Here is a 15,727-nt window from a genome sequence, read left to right on the forward strand (position 1 = left end):
TATCACCTGAGGGTATGTTATTACCTTGACCCAAGGTCTTTTGTGCAAGCTGAAGGCTCAAAAAGTTCACCCAGTCATTTATTCAAGTTCACTAAAAGAAATGGAGCATAATTTGTGTCTGGTCCATATCTTTCTCATGGATAAGCTTTGTGGGTTCCTACTTCATAAAAAGATTGCTTTTGACATGTGGGTGTGACCTGACCTGAAGTCATTTGTAGTTTTGAACAAGTTCAAGATCACTAAAAGAAAAAGTTCAAAATTGATGTTTAGTCCATATCTTTTTAATGGATGGACAATTTGAAATTATTTTACAGATTGCCTATGACCTAAGGGTGTGCCTTGAACTTGAACCAAAGTCATTTTTGCACAAGTTCAAGGTCACTAAAAGAAAAAATTGTGTCTGGTCCATATTTTTCTTATGGATAAGATAGGTGGTTTTCTACTATACACAAAGATTACTTATGACCTGAAGGTGTATTATGACTTTAACTCAAGGTCAGTTGTGCAAGTTCAAGTTCACTGAAAAAAAGTCCATCATTTGTGCTCGGTCCATATAATTAGTTTGATGTTTTATTATGCTATGCCGTAGGTTATTTAATTTATTAAATATATATATGATCAATTACCAGTAAACTTCCAATTTTTTGCCAAGAAAATTTTCCTCAAAAAAGTTATTTCTATCAATTTTTCAGAAATTTTAATAATGATATATTTACTTTCAATACTAAATTTACAAATTGAATATGGATTTTAATATATCTGAAGCTATATAGGCACTCTGCATGCCTTGTTCACTCATCTCCTTGTCAGCTTGTATCAACCCAAAAGTGAACACAACTTCACAAAATAAAACCACAAATAAGGAAAGTGTTAAAATCTATGTTGTTCTGTGTGATCTGTATTAATTTTCTTTTCAACTTTATGGTTTCCTATTGGTTTCCTTTAATAGCAACAAAACATCTTTCAAGTTTTTGAACATTTTATGGTGTTTTTTTTCTTTGAACATCTGACATCAATTATGACAGCAAACAGCACTAGGTAATTCTGATAACAGCATTGTACACAATACATATATACAGGTGTCAACAGAAATGTACATCAGTATTTACATTTCAATAGGTTGGATTTTCTTAGTTTCTTACATTATGAGGTGTTTTAGGGTAGGTCATATAAAATTATGTTCAAAATGATTTTATGTACATAGAATTAAAAATGCAGATGCTGAAAATACAGGTTCAAACAATTATTGACACCAAAACAGTGAATATTAATGCAAGGTAAAGCCAAAATTCGATTCAAATATATAGCAAATATGTAGGTATGTAAAAAAAAAAAATAGAGAAAAGGTTCATGCTAACCATAAACATACTTTAAATTTTATTGAAATTAACTTCATTTATGTTCATTAACATATCAGGTTTTAGAATTGGCTCTTTTTTGTCCCCCGCTTGAAAAGTGGGGGATATTAATTTGGGTTTGTCCGTCCGTCCGTCCGTCTGTCCGTCCGTCCGTCCGTCTTTCTGTCTGTCTGTAACGCTTTCGTTTCCACACGATATCTCGAGAACCCTTTGAGCTTTTGCAATGAAATTTAGCATAGCAACTCCCTATGGACTAAAGAAGACCCCTATTGATTTTGAGGTCAAAAGGTCAAAGGTCAAGGTCATAAATAAGCAAATTCTGTCTGTTAAAACACTTTCGTTTCCACACGATATCTCGAGAACCATTTGAGCTATTGCAATGAAATTTTATATATCAACTCCCTGTGGCCTAATGAAGACCCCTATTGATTTTGAGGTCAAAAGGTCAAAGTTCAAGGTCGTAAATTTATACATTCTGTCTGTATGTAAAACTATCATTTCCGGGCGATATTTTAAGAAGATTTTGAGCTTATGCAATGTAATTTTATACCAAAACTCCTAGGACGTCTCTCGCCCCTCTCAAAGTGCCCCGCCCCGTTTGTTTTATTAGTATTTATAGTATTACATGTCGCTATTTTTAGCGCAGGGGCATGAGGAGAGTTATTGCGTATGAAACAGGTTCTCGGCGGACATTATGTTCTTATTACATCTATTAGAACTGTTTAATAAAGGCTAGATAAATCAAACACCATGGATTGTGTAAAATTTTGAGAATACCGAACATGAAAACATGTATACATGTATGTGACTTTAATTCTGCATATACTTTACAGTGCGTTAAGCGATTCCGTCGTCTAGTGGTTATGTCTCTCGCTTCAAGTGTGAGAGATCCCGGGATCGGTTCTCGGTCGATCCTTTTTTTTTTTTTTTAAATACCCCCCCCTTTTTTTTTAACTAAATGATAGTATTCAGCATGTGAAATGAAAAATTTATGAGGTTATAAAATCATCATTACAGTGTGATAAACATTCCATATAAAAAAATCTTCTATACACATAATAAAGAATAAGCAATCAAATCTTTATATGCATATTGACATACATGTATTTTATTTGCTTCAGTATACATGTATACATTTAATAATTCTACAAATTCAGTCAGGGGGAGCCGACTTTTTCCCTAAGCGGGGGACACGAATTCTCTGAATTAGCTTGTTAAAATAATAGGAATAGTAAATAAATAAAAATGATTATTCTTTTAACTATACATAGCTGTGTGTTAACTGATGGCATGCGTGACCTAGTACAATATTGCTAAGACTAAGCTGGTCTTTACCCATTCTAGCTTTTTATTTTCATACAGGAGGAATATATATACTTGAAGAATGGCAAGAAAATATCAGGAAGAGTGGGCTATTACGTCATACATCTAATGAGTGTGGAAAGTTTCACAAAAATGAACCCCCTACCAAAATAAAGCAATATGTTAAAGAAATGGAAAAAAGTTTTGATCTAGTGGAAAAATCTAACGTTAAAAATATTTGTCTAAAGAAAATAAATGTTTAAGCCTTGTGCTCAAAAATACATTTTACAACATCATCATACATCTGATATCTTATGGACAGAAATAATTCAGTAATTTTCCTTTAAAGTATTCAGAGTAAGAATAAATTTCCTGATATTGTTCAATAATAGTATAGAGCTATGCACACCTGTTTTACCTGCCTATCAAATAACTTCATTACAGAAACCAGATAGATTTAAATCATGATTAACAATGAACAAATGAACAGCATGCCCCTGTAAACATAATTACCACTAAAAGAGATAGGTAATCAAAAGACATGAACATGTACAATAAAAGCAGAACAATGCTTTATATTGTCCCTGAAATCATTCATAACAAATAATGAAAGACAAATAAAATTTCATGCACATAAACATTAAAACACTAGGCACAGGTCTAAGAGTTATCTCCCATTAATCAAAACCATCTACCTCTAACAAGATTTAGCACATTTTTTTTTAATGATTTACACATCAAATGCCCTTTCCGTTTCTAGAGCCGTGAAACTAATGACCTCTGGGCCATTGGTCAAGGTCACCACACTTTCTGTACCATCTTCACAGTCCATGTCTTCACACGAGGTGGAGGTGTCCACTGACTTCCTACATTTGCTTGGAGGCGGGGCATCACAACATTCCATTTTATCACTAGCATTCACAGAGCCTTTAGGTAAGCTATAGCGATAATTTTCTATAGGGTGTAGTTGTTTTGGTCTGCGTTTACGACCACTAATTCTGACATCTGATGATTCTCTATTCTGTAATTGAGTTTGTTTGTCTTTATCCATTCTTTTCTGTTTTAACTCATCATTATATGCTTTTCTCTTCTTAAAGAAATGTTCCCACAGTTTCTTCTGGTACGATGTTGGATTCAAATCTCGAAGAGCAAAAGCCTGTGGCTGTCTCACAACAAGAAGTTTGTTAGATCCATTCACATCATGCAGATGTTTCAGAAAATTATCAATAGAAAATAACTTGTCGCATGTGCAACATCGAATACAGGGATCCAATGGTCCTTTATACAAGTCTAACAACACATTTCCCGCCTGCATCCTTCCTCCCTGTCCATTTTTGAGAGTCATGTCCTTGTGCACCACAGAGAGAATATTTTCCCTGCTCCCTGAACCAGGCTCCTCTTTATCCTCAGCTGTAGACTGCTTCTTGTTATTGCTAAAAACTGTCCATTTTACTTTCAAAGGTCCTGGGTACTTCTTACTTTTCCCAAACTTAAGCTTTTTAGGTTGTAAACTTACATCCTTCTTAATCAATTCAATTTTCTGTTCTAGTTTACTTTGATCACTTTTGTTTTTTCCTGTTTCTTCTGATGAGCAATTTTTATTCTCTTCTGTACTCTGTTCCATTTTCTGTCTCTTTTCTGTAGAACCCTTTGGCTCTGCCCCTGTTTTGTTTTTGGAGGCACGCTTGGTTTTATCAGGCTTGGCCTCTTCTTTGATATCAATTTCACCCTCCTCCGTTGTAGTGTTATTATTATTGGAGTCGCCCTTTAGCATTTCCAGAAAGTTGATTTTTTTGTGCCGAGTCCTTGATGTTAGGGGGTTAGGGGGGACCACGGAGGGGGGAGGGACCACTGGTGTTGGGTTGACCTCTCTCTTCTCTTCCACTTCTACTGCTGCCCTTGAATGACTTTTTCTATTTCTGAAATGAAAAAAGGGATATTCTAAATATACTTACAATCTAATATGATTTTTTTTAATAAAGATGTCAACTGTGTCTCTCTTCCTAAGAAAGCCTTGATATGACACTTACTTGTTACTATGAACAGCAACCTTGGCTTTTCCTCCAATGGACCGACACCTCACTCTGGGGGGATGAGATCCAGGGTTGACGTAATAACCAATCAGTGACTTGGCATCATCCTTACTGATAATTAGGGTGCTTTTGGAGTTGAATGCTTTGCCATATTGAACCAAAAAATAACGCTGCATTTCTGTACAGTTCAGGACCTCGATTCCCAAAAGCTGGCATCGTTTTTTGAGAATGCCGGTGTCTTTTGCAGGTAAAATTTGTTTATGAATGTCCACCAATCTTACAAAAGGGGCATTATCTATCATAATGGCTGGCAAGTCATTCCAGAACATGCTCACAGTGACGATCCATGGAGCTGAGGAATCGGCTTCTTCTGTAGGCATTTCTGGCTTTTGTGAGGTCTCGCTGCTTACGGCAGAAGCTTCTGAGAAGAGTTTCATTTCAGAACCAAACAAGTCCAGTGAGGATTTTACTTGAGGACTGGCGGCCAGTTCTGGGTAGGAACTCCCTGTAGCGACACCTACTCCTGCTGATGGTTTGCTAGTTGGAACCACTTCTAGATCTAAACAAATGGCAAAAAGAAACAATCTTTAATTTTTTTCTTAATACTATTAAAGAAAAATTAGGATACACTAAAGCAATTAAGAAGCTAATTCATTCATTATTAAAGACATAATCTTTAATAAATAATTGTTCTAATGCTTGAGTTCAAGGCCATACCAAAATGACAAATTCTGCCATTAGTCAATACATGTATTTATACTCTGAACAAAGAACATTTGCAAGTGTATTAAATATTGCAACAAATGTATTACTCATTACCCTAGTTTGAGTTCCCCAGTCTGCAGATAAACCTAGCAGCTGTGGCATTAAGATACCTGGTGTAGAGCAAGATCTCAGGGTAATTAGAGAGCAGATGTAATGAACACTCTGGAGAGAGGATTTAATTTACATCCTAGCAAATACTTCTAACCTGATTAAATTTCTCATACTAACACACTTGTACCTGTAGACCTGCCCTCTGAATCAATGTAAACCCCCATCCCCTTCTCCCAGAGTATTAATGTGGTACGTGTAATATCATTAATTTTTCATGTTAAAAAACTCTTTACTTTCATTATGAAATATTTTCTCTGTTTCGCTTTTGTATATTCTCCCTGGATTGTCAAGTCCTGATTTTTTTTTTTAAGTTATGCATTGTTCACGTCGTTGCTGGCATAAACATAGTAAATGAAGTGAAAAACTGTGCCTGGTATCTGATTCAAATTATACCTTGCTTAAAGCTCAAAAGTCAGGTGTCAAGTCATGATCAGGACTAAGAGGATTAATGGCGTAAATATAGGAAAATCACAACACTTCTAGTATTACATTTACCCATTAACATAGATTATTGAATATATCAATGCATGAACAATTTATAATCTCATAATTTAGAAAGATCAACCTTCAAAAAATAAGATGACACCTTTATATTTTTTAATTGCTGAAAACATGTTACACTTCTGCTTTATGTAATGGATATGTAGGTAGAGTCTATTAAATTCTGTGCGTTTAGGAAATACTATACTGTTGCACTTATCTGTGTTTGATAACTCATATATCAAAATTTAACACAGCTATTGTTATTGTGACAGTGAATTTAACAGATGACAAAATAAGTGACTTTAAGAGAACAAGATTATCTGATTATTAAATTATGTAACTGTCCATCAATATCACATAATTCATGTATATAATCTGAAAGACATTTTAACAACCTTTGCTTGTATTTTAATGAATTGTTGATGTTTTTTTAAACTTATTTATGGTCTATTTTTCATTAATATTCAAAGCCTGTTTGTGCTATTTTTTTCTTTTTGAGTTTGAATGAATAATTAGTTTGTTAATCATGACGAATCAAAATATTGTCAAGGATTTGTATTTTGCCCCAGGCAATTGTAATTGAGTTGTAAATAAATAATAAACACAATAAATAAATCTTTCCAATAAACATATTAATTTGTTCCCTGTATCAAATTTTCAGCAATACTTCATTTATCATAAATATAAAACAATTACTGTACAAAAAAGTTTCAGAAATATCATCAAAGTGATTAAACTTTTGTAGCTCTAGACTTACCGTTTGAGTTTTGCAGGGTTTGCTGGCCTGACACTTCAGCTGTTGGGAAGGTAGAGGCCACTGTTGAGTTGGGAACATCCAAGTTAAACTTGTTTTCTGCACTAGAAATGTCCGGGGATTCACTCTGAACCTCGTCCATGGCATTAAAGAGGATCTCCATCTGCTCAGGGGTCAGATTCAGGATGTCATCATTAGACCCCCCAAACAGAGCTGGGGTCTCCCCAAAGTTTGGAATCTCAGTCACCGGCCCTGGGGGGTTCTGCTCCCCATTTTCCATACTCAGAATAGTGTTGATGAGTTTGCTTTCCTCATCAGAGATGTTATTTGAACTTGTCCCTGATGTTTGGGGCTGGACTGCAGGTTTCAAACCTTGAAGATTGTCTGTATTTGAACACATTTTCTGTGGTATTTTATCACTGTTGCCTGATTTAATCAACTCTAAATCTGCATCTGTTAAATGTGGAACCACTATGTCTCCTGGTTTTGGGAGAGGGACCACAATTTTGTTGGGTGGTAGACTTTTCTGATCCACACTTGTAGTTCGACGACGACTTCTCAACTTCGTATTCAGAAAGTAAATATAATCATCTTGATATTTGCCAGTAATCTTCAGCTTGGAATCAGAGGTGCCCCCCTTTATGTAGTCTGCCACTTTCTCTGATTTGTGAGCCCTGTGTCGCAGTGTGGGGGTGGGCTGAGGAGAGCTGGGTAAACTATCCTCATCAGGGATAAACTCATCATTGGACTCTGTGTCTGTGCTGTCCGTCTGAACAACTTTCTTGGCTTTTTTATCCTCCGACTTTTTCTGTTTGGACATTGGTGGAGGGCCCTGGATTCTTGGGAGACAGTAGTCATGGTCGTGATCTGTGACACTGACCCATTTTCTTTCCAAGACTTGTTGGAGAGTCAAGTCCGAGAACTGTGAAGTCCTTGCTCCTTGACTGACCACCAAAGGGACACTGTTAGTGTATACTGTATTGGTCAGTAGTGAAGTGGCCTTGACCGGACCTTTCTTGTTTGTAGGAGATTCCAATCCCATGGCAGTGTTACTCACCGAGGCAAAAGTCCCAATGCGGTATTTCCCAAATTTTGGAGACACTTCCTTGGGTGCTGTTGTTTGAACAGTTTTTGCTACTTGAGGTTCTGTTACCACAACAGCCACAATTGCATCTCTTGTTTGATTGAGTTTACTTGGGCTACTTTTGTCAAAAGGTCCACATATGATATTTTTGCCATTACGGAGTAGGTCTTTCAAATTTATACTGTTTTTATGACATTCTTCTGAGGAACTACTAGAGTTAAATTCATTTTTCTGGATTTCATCTTCAACGTTGCTTTCAGCCTTTGGGTTAATTGTGGGCCCAGCATAACAATGATCCATATTACTGATCAATGCAGCACTAGAAAACTTCTGCACATCATTTTCTTCATTTGTTTTGGGGCTCAACAAAGGTTCTAAAGAAGTGTCAGAAGATTTCCTCTTTCCCATTTCAGATGCAGGTGAAGGATTTTCATTTCGCTCACTTTTAGGTGAGTCTAAATCTAAACTGAGTCTAATATCACCTCTGTTTCCCTCGTATCTCCAACTTTCAGAGTCACTGGTATCCTCAAACAGCTTAAAACAACACCCATCTGGGGATCCAATGTAATCTTTTTTTCCTGAAAATTCACCAGGCAATTGGTGTTTATGATCAGATAAAACACTAGGTTTATCATTATTATGAATTGCACAATGCTCAGTCTCTCCTTCAACAGAACTAACTTCAAAACAAGTCCCAGGAGAAGAAATGGTCATTTTTGGATTTAATTCCTGTGAAGAATCACACACAACTGCAGGATGGTCACTTTCAGTTTTTTGTTTATCTCCTTGTTCAGAATGTCCTTCTTCTGCAGGGGACCAGGACTCACACACATCATCCTGGCTGGGGCTATGCTCTGGCATCTCCTGGGACTGTTTACTTGTAAAACTTTCTTTCATACATTGATGGCTTGATGGACAGGTAGCACTACTGCTCTCACCTTGGTCTTCCCCAGGGCTATTTGTGTTCACACAAGTCACCTGTGTTTGATTCACCTGCTCTTTGTTTGATGGATGACTAGAGTTGCTCCCCGTATTCTCTCCTACTGAGGTATTGGATTGTGTCTCATTCTCACAGGTATTTTGCACTGCTTGATATGTGTCTATTGATTTTGAATTCACACTACCTGGCGTGGCTACTTCTACCTGGAGTTTAGCATCTGTTGTTGCTTTCTCATCTTCTTTGCTCTTCCCAGGCAAGGAATCAAGAGAAGGTGTGGAAACATTTTTAGAATTGGAGGCATCATTTCTCTCTTCCTCCTCAGTTTCTTTGTCTATGCTTACATCTGACTTGAGGATATTTTTGACAGCTTTTACACTACTAAACGTCTTCACCACTCGCTGGTCTCCGGATCGATTAACTACTGTCACTATCACTCTTCTACTGTTGTCCTTCAACTTCCCTCCGTCTTTTCCTTTAGGTCCAAGATCAGTTGAGAAACTTGAGTGACTAATTTTATTCACCACAACTTTCTTTGAGTTGCCATAATTGTGTTCATCAAACATTTTCTCCAGATCCTCGGTAGTTGAGACATTGTCCTGGGCTGGGGCGGGGTCAGAGGTCACGGTGTCCTGCTGGGGGGTCATTGTTTTGGGTATAAGACTGGCAGCATTGGCAAGGATGTCCAATGGATTGAAGGTCCTGGTAGAGGTAGAGTGACCAGGCATCATTACCAGTCATGGTACCTATTTGTCTAACTCATCTCTCTCATCTGTAAAATACAATATAAACATCTCAGTCCTCTAGCTACTTCACAAACAGTTATATAATACACATACATGTATAGGAGAAAAGTGTGTCTCTTGTGTACAGTACACAACAGTTAATTGTTTGGTGATTTCAATCAGTTTCATTCGATTGAGATCGAGGCATATACCTAATATATAATTATCCTTAATACTCTTATTTTCCAAGGATATAAGTTTATCTATTATAAAAGTTTAGAGACTAACATATTTTTAATTTATGGCAATGAAATAAATCAAATAAAATTGTAATACACTTTCTTTAAATGGAAACACATTTTCAATTGATATTTAGACTCCCAGAAAATGAACCCTCTTTCAGCAGCATGCTAAATACACAGATCTACTGGATCCACAAGAAAAAAAATTCTCCTAATATTCAGTCAAAATTAAAACCCAAGGTTACAGGTTAAATCAGTCTAAAGTCCCCTGCCTTGAAAAGAAATTCACTGAACCATGTGGAAATTTCTGGTTATTTAACAACTACTTGTAGTGTAAAACACCCCACCTAACACACACTCACAATGTATATTTTATCTCCACACACCTGCCATGGGTTCAGATAACTTCTAACTCTACCTTGTTCAAATTCAAACAGTTTCTAAAACCAATATTAAAGTTATCAATATCTGCTTTTCTACAAAAATTTTTACAACTTGAAAATTATATATTATATATACAAAATTGTACTAAACCTGCCTTTTGATTCTAGAATTGTAATTAAATTATATCTCATAATGAACCAAACCAAACTAAATATATATTTCTGTGTTTGTAACAGCAAGTGTTTGGAATGTAGTGAAAGAATATGTTGATACAAATAAGGTCATTGGACAATCAAAAAGCATGCCACTACCCAACATTTTTACTTTCCTTTCCAAGAAAACATTTATGAATAACCTAAATTTTCTAAGAAGGAATTGAAGCTAATTGCTAGTGTAGACAGATATCTGTACAGTACTATATAAATCAATAACAGGCTTATTGGAGACACATAAAGAGATCAATAATATCGTCAGGGCTTGTATAACAAGGATTCTTTAGTTCTCTAGGTTCATTGTAAACTCTGGTTTTCTTTTCCACCATTAACAGAATTCAACTACCAATTTCACAAGAATTACTGGAACAGTATACCAGTCAGACTTTCCAGTAAGAAAAAAAGGCTCCAAAATGTCAGAATTGTTTAAAACCCCATTAAAAATTTCAGTAAATTTTGTGCATACACCTGTATCTATATTTGTGTAGATCAGTCACACTATATACACTGTGTAGTAAGACATTGCTTGAGGTGATCCCACCATTTACAAACATGGAAGTTCTATGTAGTAGATATCTGACTACAATCTACGACACACAATCCACTTATTACTTATTCATTCAACACACGTTATACATACATCAGAATATATTGATCACCTTTTCCCTCCCTCATTTACAAAATAAATCAATTAACAATGACTTGGTTGTATTGACTGAAATCAATCAGGTGCTACAAATCAACAGAGCTGACCAATTTTTCTGGAGGGTACCTCCAAGTGACAAGCCGTGTGCCTTAGTCATGTTTATCTATCTGTTAAATAGCATGGTGTGCTTATCAATACATCTTCTAGTCTTTATGAATACAAATTATCTGTTTCCCTCTACCCTAAAACTGCTAATGACAATATTTACTGGCAATATGAGTTCATCAATTCTGGTTCAACTCATGTCCAAGTCATGGATATATACAAAAAGAAATGTGAAACTGGCCTACACTATGTATACAATGCTTTGCAGGCTCTGTTTTTTAAAATTTTAATCACATTTAGGGTCTTTTATCTTCATAAAATATCCAAAAGTACTAATAACTGTCACCATAATGTCAAGCCAATACCTTTCTCATGAATAAGTTTATAGTAGGTCTTGCATAACAAAGGTACAGTGACCATCTGTTGTTGTGAATTAAGTCTGCTTAACACCTGGACAGTGTCCTTAGAGGGAATCAATTCTCCTCATGTCTTTCAACATAGTAGTTACAAGTCTCTCCTGCTAGAATGACCCTAACTGAGTAACTGTGAAGCACAGTCACTGTGAGTCACAGGACTGTTATCTAACAAAGTAAAAATTGCTTTCCCATTATCCTGCCACAGAATGAAATAAATAGCAGCAACAGCAAATAATGAAAAAATTCACCCACATGGATAAGAGTTAAAAATAATATGCTGTTAATTAACTACAGGTCTATTACAAAGGCATCTGTAAGGTACACTGGTCAAGGTACACCAAATGGAGAAATCCCTGATAATTTCTTATCCTCTCATGATTGTTCAAATTCAAAACTACATTCACTGTAACATTCTATTTCTATGAATAACAGAATATGTATGAAATGGGAGGGAAGTTCTTCATGATGTGACATGCATTGATTTTTTTTAAAGCATGTTTAGAGTATCTAAATCTAAAGTTCTAGAGCCCGCCACTAGATATGCTAGATTAAATACACCCTATACATCATTTTACAGGTCTTCTTTTGATTACTGTTTAAGTTATATAACTCAATACTCTTCTTTGTAAACCTAATCAGTGGATACTGAATTAAATCCCACCAAGATTAAATAATCTAAACATGTTCTTTGATTTGAACTTTATAATTTACAATATATATATATATATATTAAGACAAGATCTTAAAGCTAAGACTTAGTGTTTCCATTTATTTCAAAGTAAAAGTTAGGAATCAGTTGTAACAGACCAGGGTTTATGAATAAAATCTCTGTGGACCTGGAAACTTCTGTTCACATACCATGCTTTAACATGTTTAATACAGGAATACATTATTCAGTACTAATGTGGGTAGTCAAATCTTCCTATTCACTGAACTGAATACAATGAGTATAATCATGAAAACTGGGTCACTCAGATAACAAAGTATAGTACAGTCCCTACGACATATCAAAATGCTTCAATCCAATCTACCCCAGAAGGAAGTAGCTTGGTATCGTTTAAGGTTTCTTCTTTAAGATCCACGCAATCTTTTACTGTCTACTTTCTTGCATTTTAACCTGAAACCATTGTCATATATCACATAAAATTTGTTCTCTAGATATTAACTTAAAGATTTATCTAATTCATTTGATTTAAATTCTCCATGAATATATATGATATATCATTGATGTAAGAATTTTTAACTTTTTCACTAAAAGGACATTTTATTAAATTCTTTTAAAATCTAGAACTTTCTAGGATGAGGATATGGCCTTTAGTTCAATATGTAAAGTGGCTGTTTGGTGTTATCTATAGTTATCATCTGGCTAAACAGGATGTTTCATAGTGATACTACAACGTCACTGATTCATCAACACAATAAATCAAGAATGTTTCCAATCAATTCTACTTTTAAGGAATCAATTTCACTTCTGAAACAAAGGGGTCTTACACAAGATCCTTTTTTTAAACCAAAGGATGTTACACACACACACACTACTGTACAATTAACGTTGGGCACAGATAGCCTGCCAAGGGCAATTGAAAATTGAGGAAGGTTTACTAAACATGCTGAAAAAGGCGTCAAGTTTGTCCAATGGGGCTGCTGGAAATTGTACATACATACACTTTTAAAAGTATAATTCCTGATTGTAATGGCAAGTTTAATAACCTCCCACCCCAATTTAAAATCTGCATCATTTGATCAGATCAGCAAAAAATTTGTATAAAAATATATACCAGTAATAAACCCCCTCCTTGCCTGAATTTTTCAAAAATTTGGATGCAAATCTAGAAATATTTAATTTATAGCCTTTACAGGTAGCATAATTTTGTCAAAAAATACAACTACAATGAAGGATCTGAGATTTCAAAAAAAAATTAATGGGGGTGGGGGGTGGGTCTCCATAACCGAAGAAGCAAGAGAGAACATCCCTTCCGTAATATCCCCCCCCCCCCCCACTTCCAATGTGACTTAGCCAGTAACCAAAGGCTACCAGTTTCCAAAATATCCAAAATTCATAAACAAAGCCAGTAGGAATTCACATACTCTGATATTGTTAAGCAAAAACGAATTGATATTAATACAAACATGCAGAAAATCACTCAGCTTTATATGCTGAATATCAGAAAAATAAATAAATAAATAAACAAATCTTTAAAATGAAACATCTTAAATTTTCATTATTAAAATTGCTGAAAGCTATGTCAATTATCCACTTGAAGATGTTATACTTTTAGGTATAGGCCTATTGTATAATTTAAAAAAAACACTGCATGTTTGATTGTTTCATATGAACTACTTAATATGCTGAATATCAGAAAAATAAATAAATAAATCATGAAACATCTTAAATTTTCATTATTAATATTGCTGAAAGCTATGTCAATTATCCACTTGAAGATGTTATACTTCTTGGTATTAACTATAAATGTTGCATTAAAGAAATAGTAAATAAATGAGATGAAATTCCTCTTGTAAATGTAATCAAATTCAGTTTAATATGTGTATACATAGATACATTAATGATCTTAATCACTGTAATTATCAATACTTATCCAGACATTTCATTTTCAACACTTATATCTTAATTACAATGTATGCATATGTTGAAAAAGAAGTCAAACACCATGAAACATTTGGCTTTCATGCACGTACCCGTGAAAAAAAGCACATGGATGCTGTTGTATCTATTTATAGCATAATAACAATGGAAAGGCCCACAAAGGGGGTAACTCAAAAGCTGTCAGTCACAAAAATTAAACTTCAGTATAATTCACATATTTTTATTTTATTACTGAAATGTGTTTGTGATTCTTAGATTTCAACTCCCGAGAAATAAGTACATCTTTATTAAAAATTCATGAATATTGTTTCAAAGCACACGAGGCCGCCATTAGGCGATTTCCTTTATGTTCACGAAGCGTTCACTTTACAGGGCAGACGATTCAAGTGCTTTTTCTACAAGGATTGCATTAAACCAGACGCTTGTTGTCAACATTTCCATACTTACACAAATAGAAACTAAATTTTAACATCCAATTCGATAGAATGTGATTTTTAGGGGGTTTTAACTGCTATTTTTTTGCTAACTTTCTGCACTGAGATCAACACGCATCAACAACGCAGTGCGATTTGGTGGAATGTATGACGGAATGATATCACGAGACTTTTCGTCACTATATATTTTTAAGATCTGTATTAAAAAAAAAAGAAACGAAAAGAGGAGCAAAATAAATCAATGAATTAATAAACAAGTTAAATTGATGGAAAGCATCAAATCGGCCGCAAACAAATTTTAGCATTTCAAAAAGTACTTTCACAATTTTAAAAGCACCCATGCAAAGACAGCACAAGCTATTCAAAGCTGAAATAGTGATCATTTCTTCAAAGCGCAAAAAAAAAAAATCTTTTAAAAGTTAAATAGAAATTTTAGTGCATTTGCTTATCAAATGGATTCATCGATGTATAAAGTCAATGATAAATGAAAAGAAATTATAGTTATCAACATGAAGATGTAGGCATCTCAAGATGAACCATGCACGTGCTGATACCCTGGATCTTTGTAACGTTTTGTAGATTAGGCTATGCTGCAAGGAGCGGTGCAAAATGTAGAAAAAAAATTATCCTTGTGTCATTCACAGCTGTAGCATATTAAACAAAATTTTACTAGTCGAACAACTTTTCAATATTCAAATTTTATCTACCATGCCCTTTTACCACGTCATTATTATCCAGGAAATCATGACGATTTCCTTTCATATCTTACACACTCCCACGTCGGGGAGCATCTATTGTAAACTCTTTTTATATAACCTTAAATTATCAATTATCTGATGAGAAATTATATTGAAATTGAAACATAACAACAATTAATAATTAGTTTTAAGCAGGTTTTAAAAAGAATATTTTATGCATGATTTCATTCGTTATCATTTAAGAATTATTTTACTGAACTAATAAGAAAAATAACGTCTCATTTCCCCATGTGCACTTTCTAACACAACCACAAATAGATCGGCCGCTGCTGCGGCCGAAAATAAATTAAAAAGAATGAATGAATAAATAAATAAATAAATAAATAAATAAATAAATAAATAAATAAATAAATAAATGAATGAATGAATGAAT

General features: G+C 34.6%; 1 protein-coding gene across 1 annotated transcript; it reads right to left on the minus strand.

Moving 5' to 3' along the window:
- Positions 1 to 2,579: 2,579 nt before the first annotated feature.
- On the minus strand, positions 2,580 to 14,745 carry LOC134283826 (uncharacterized). Its single transcript, XM_062766330.1, has 4 exons — positions 14,610 to 14,745; positions 6,810 to 9,599; positions 4,691 to 5,252; positions 2,580 to 4,579 (listed from the first exon to the last, which is right to left on the minus strand). The coding sequence occupies exons 2-4, from the start codon at positions 9,556 to 9,558 to the stop codon at positions 3,391 to 3,393; spliced, it is 4,500 nt and encodes a 1,499-aa protein (XP_062622314.1). The 5' UTR covers positions 9,559 to 9,599; positions 14,610 to 14,745; the 3' UTR covers positions 2,580 to 3,390.
- Positions 14,746 to 15,727: the final 982 nt, after the last annotated feature.

The sequence above is a fragment of the Saccostrea cucullata genome, unplaced genomic scaffold (genome assembly GCF_032062105.1).
Source record: "Saccostrea cucullata isolate Sc308-1 unplaced genomic scaffold, CSIRO_AGI_Scuc_v1 ctg146, whole genome shotgun sequence".
Lineage (NCBI taxonomy): Eukaryota > Metazoa > Mollusca > Bivalvia > Ostreida > Ostreidae > Saccostrea > Saccostrea cuccullata.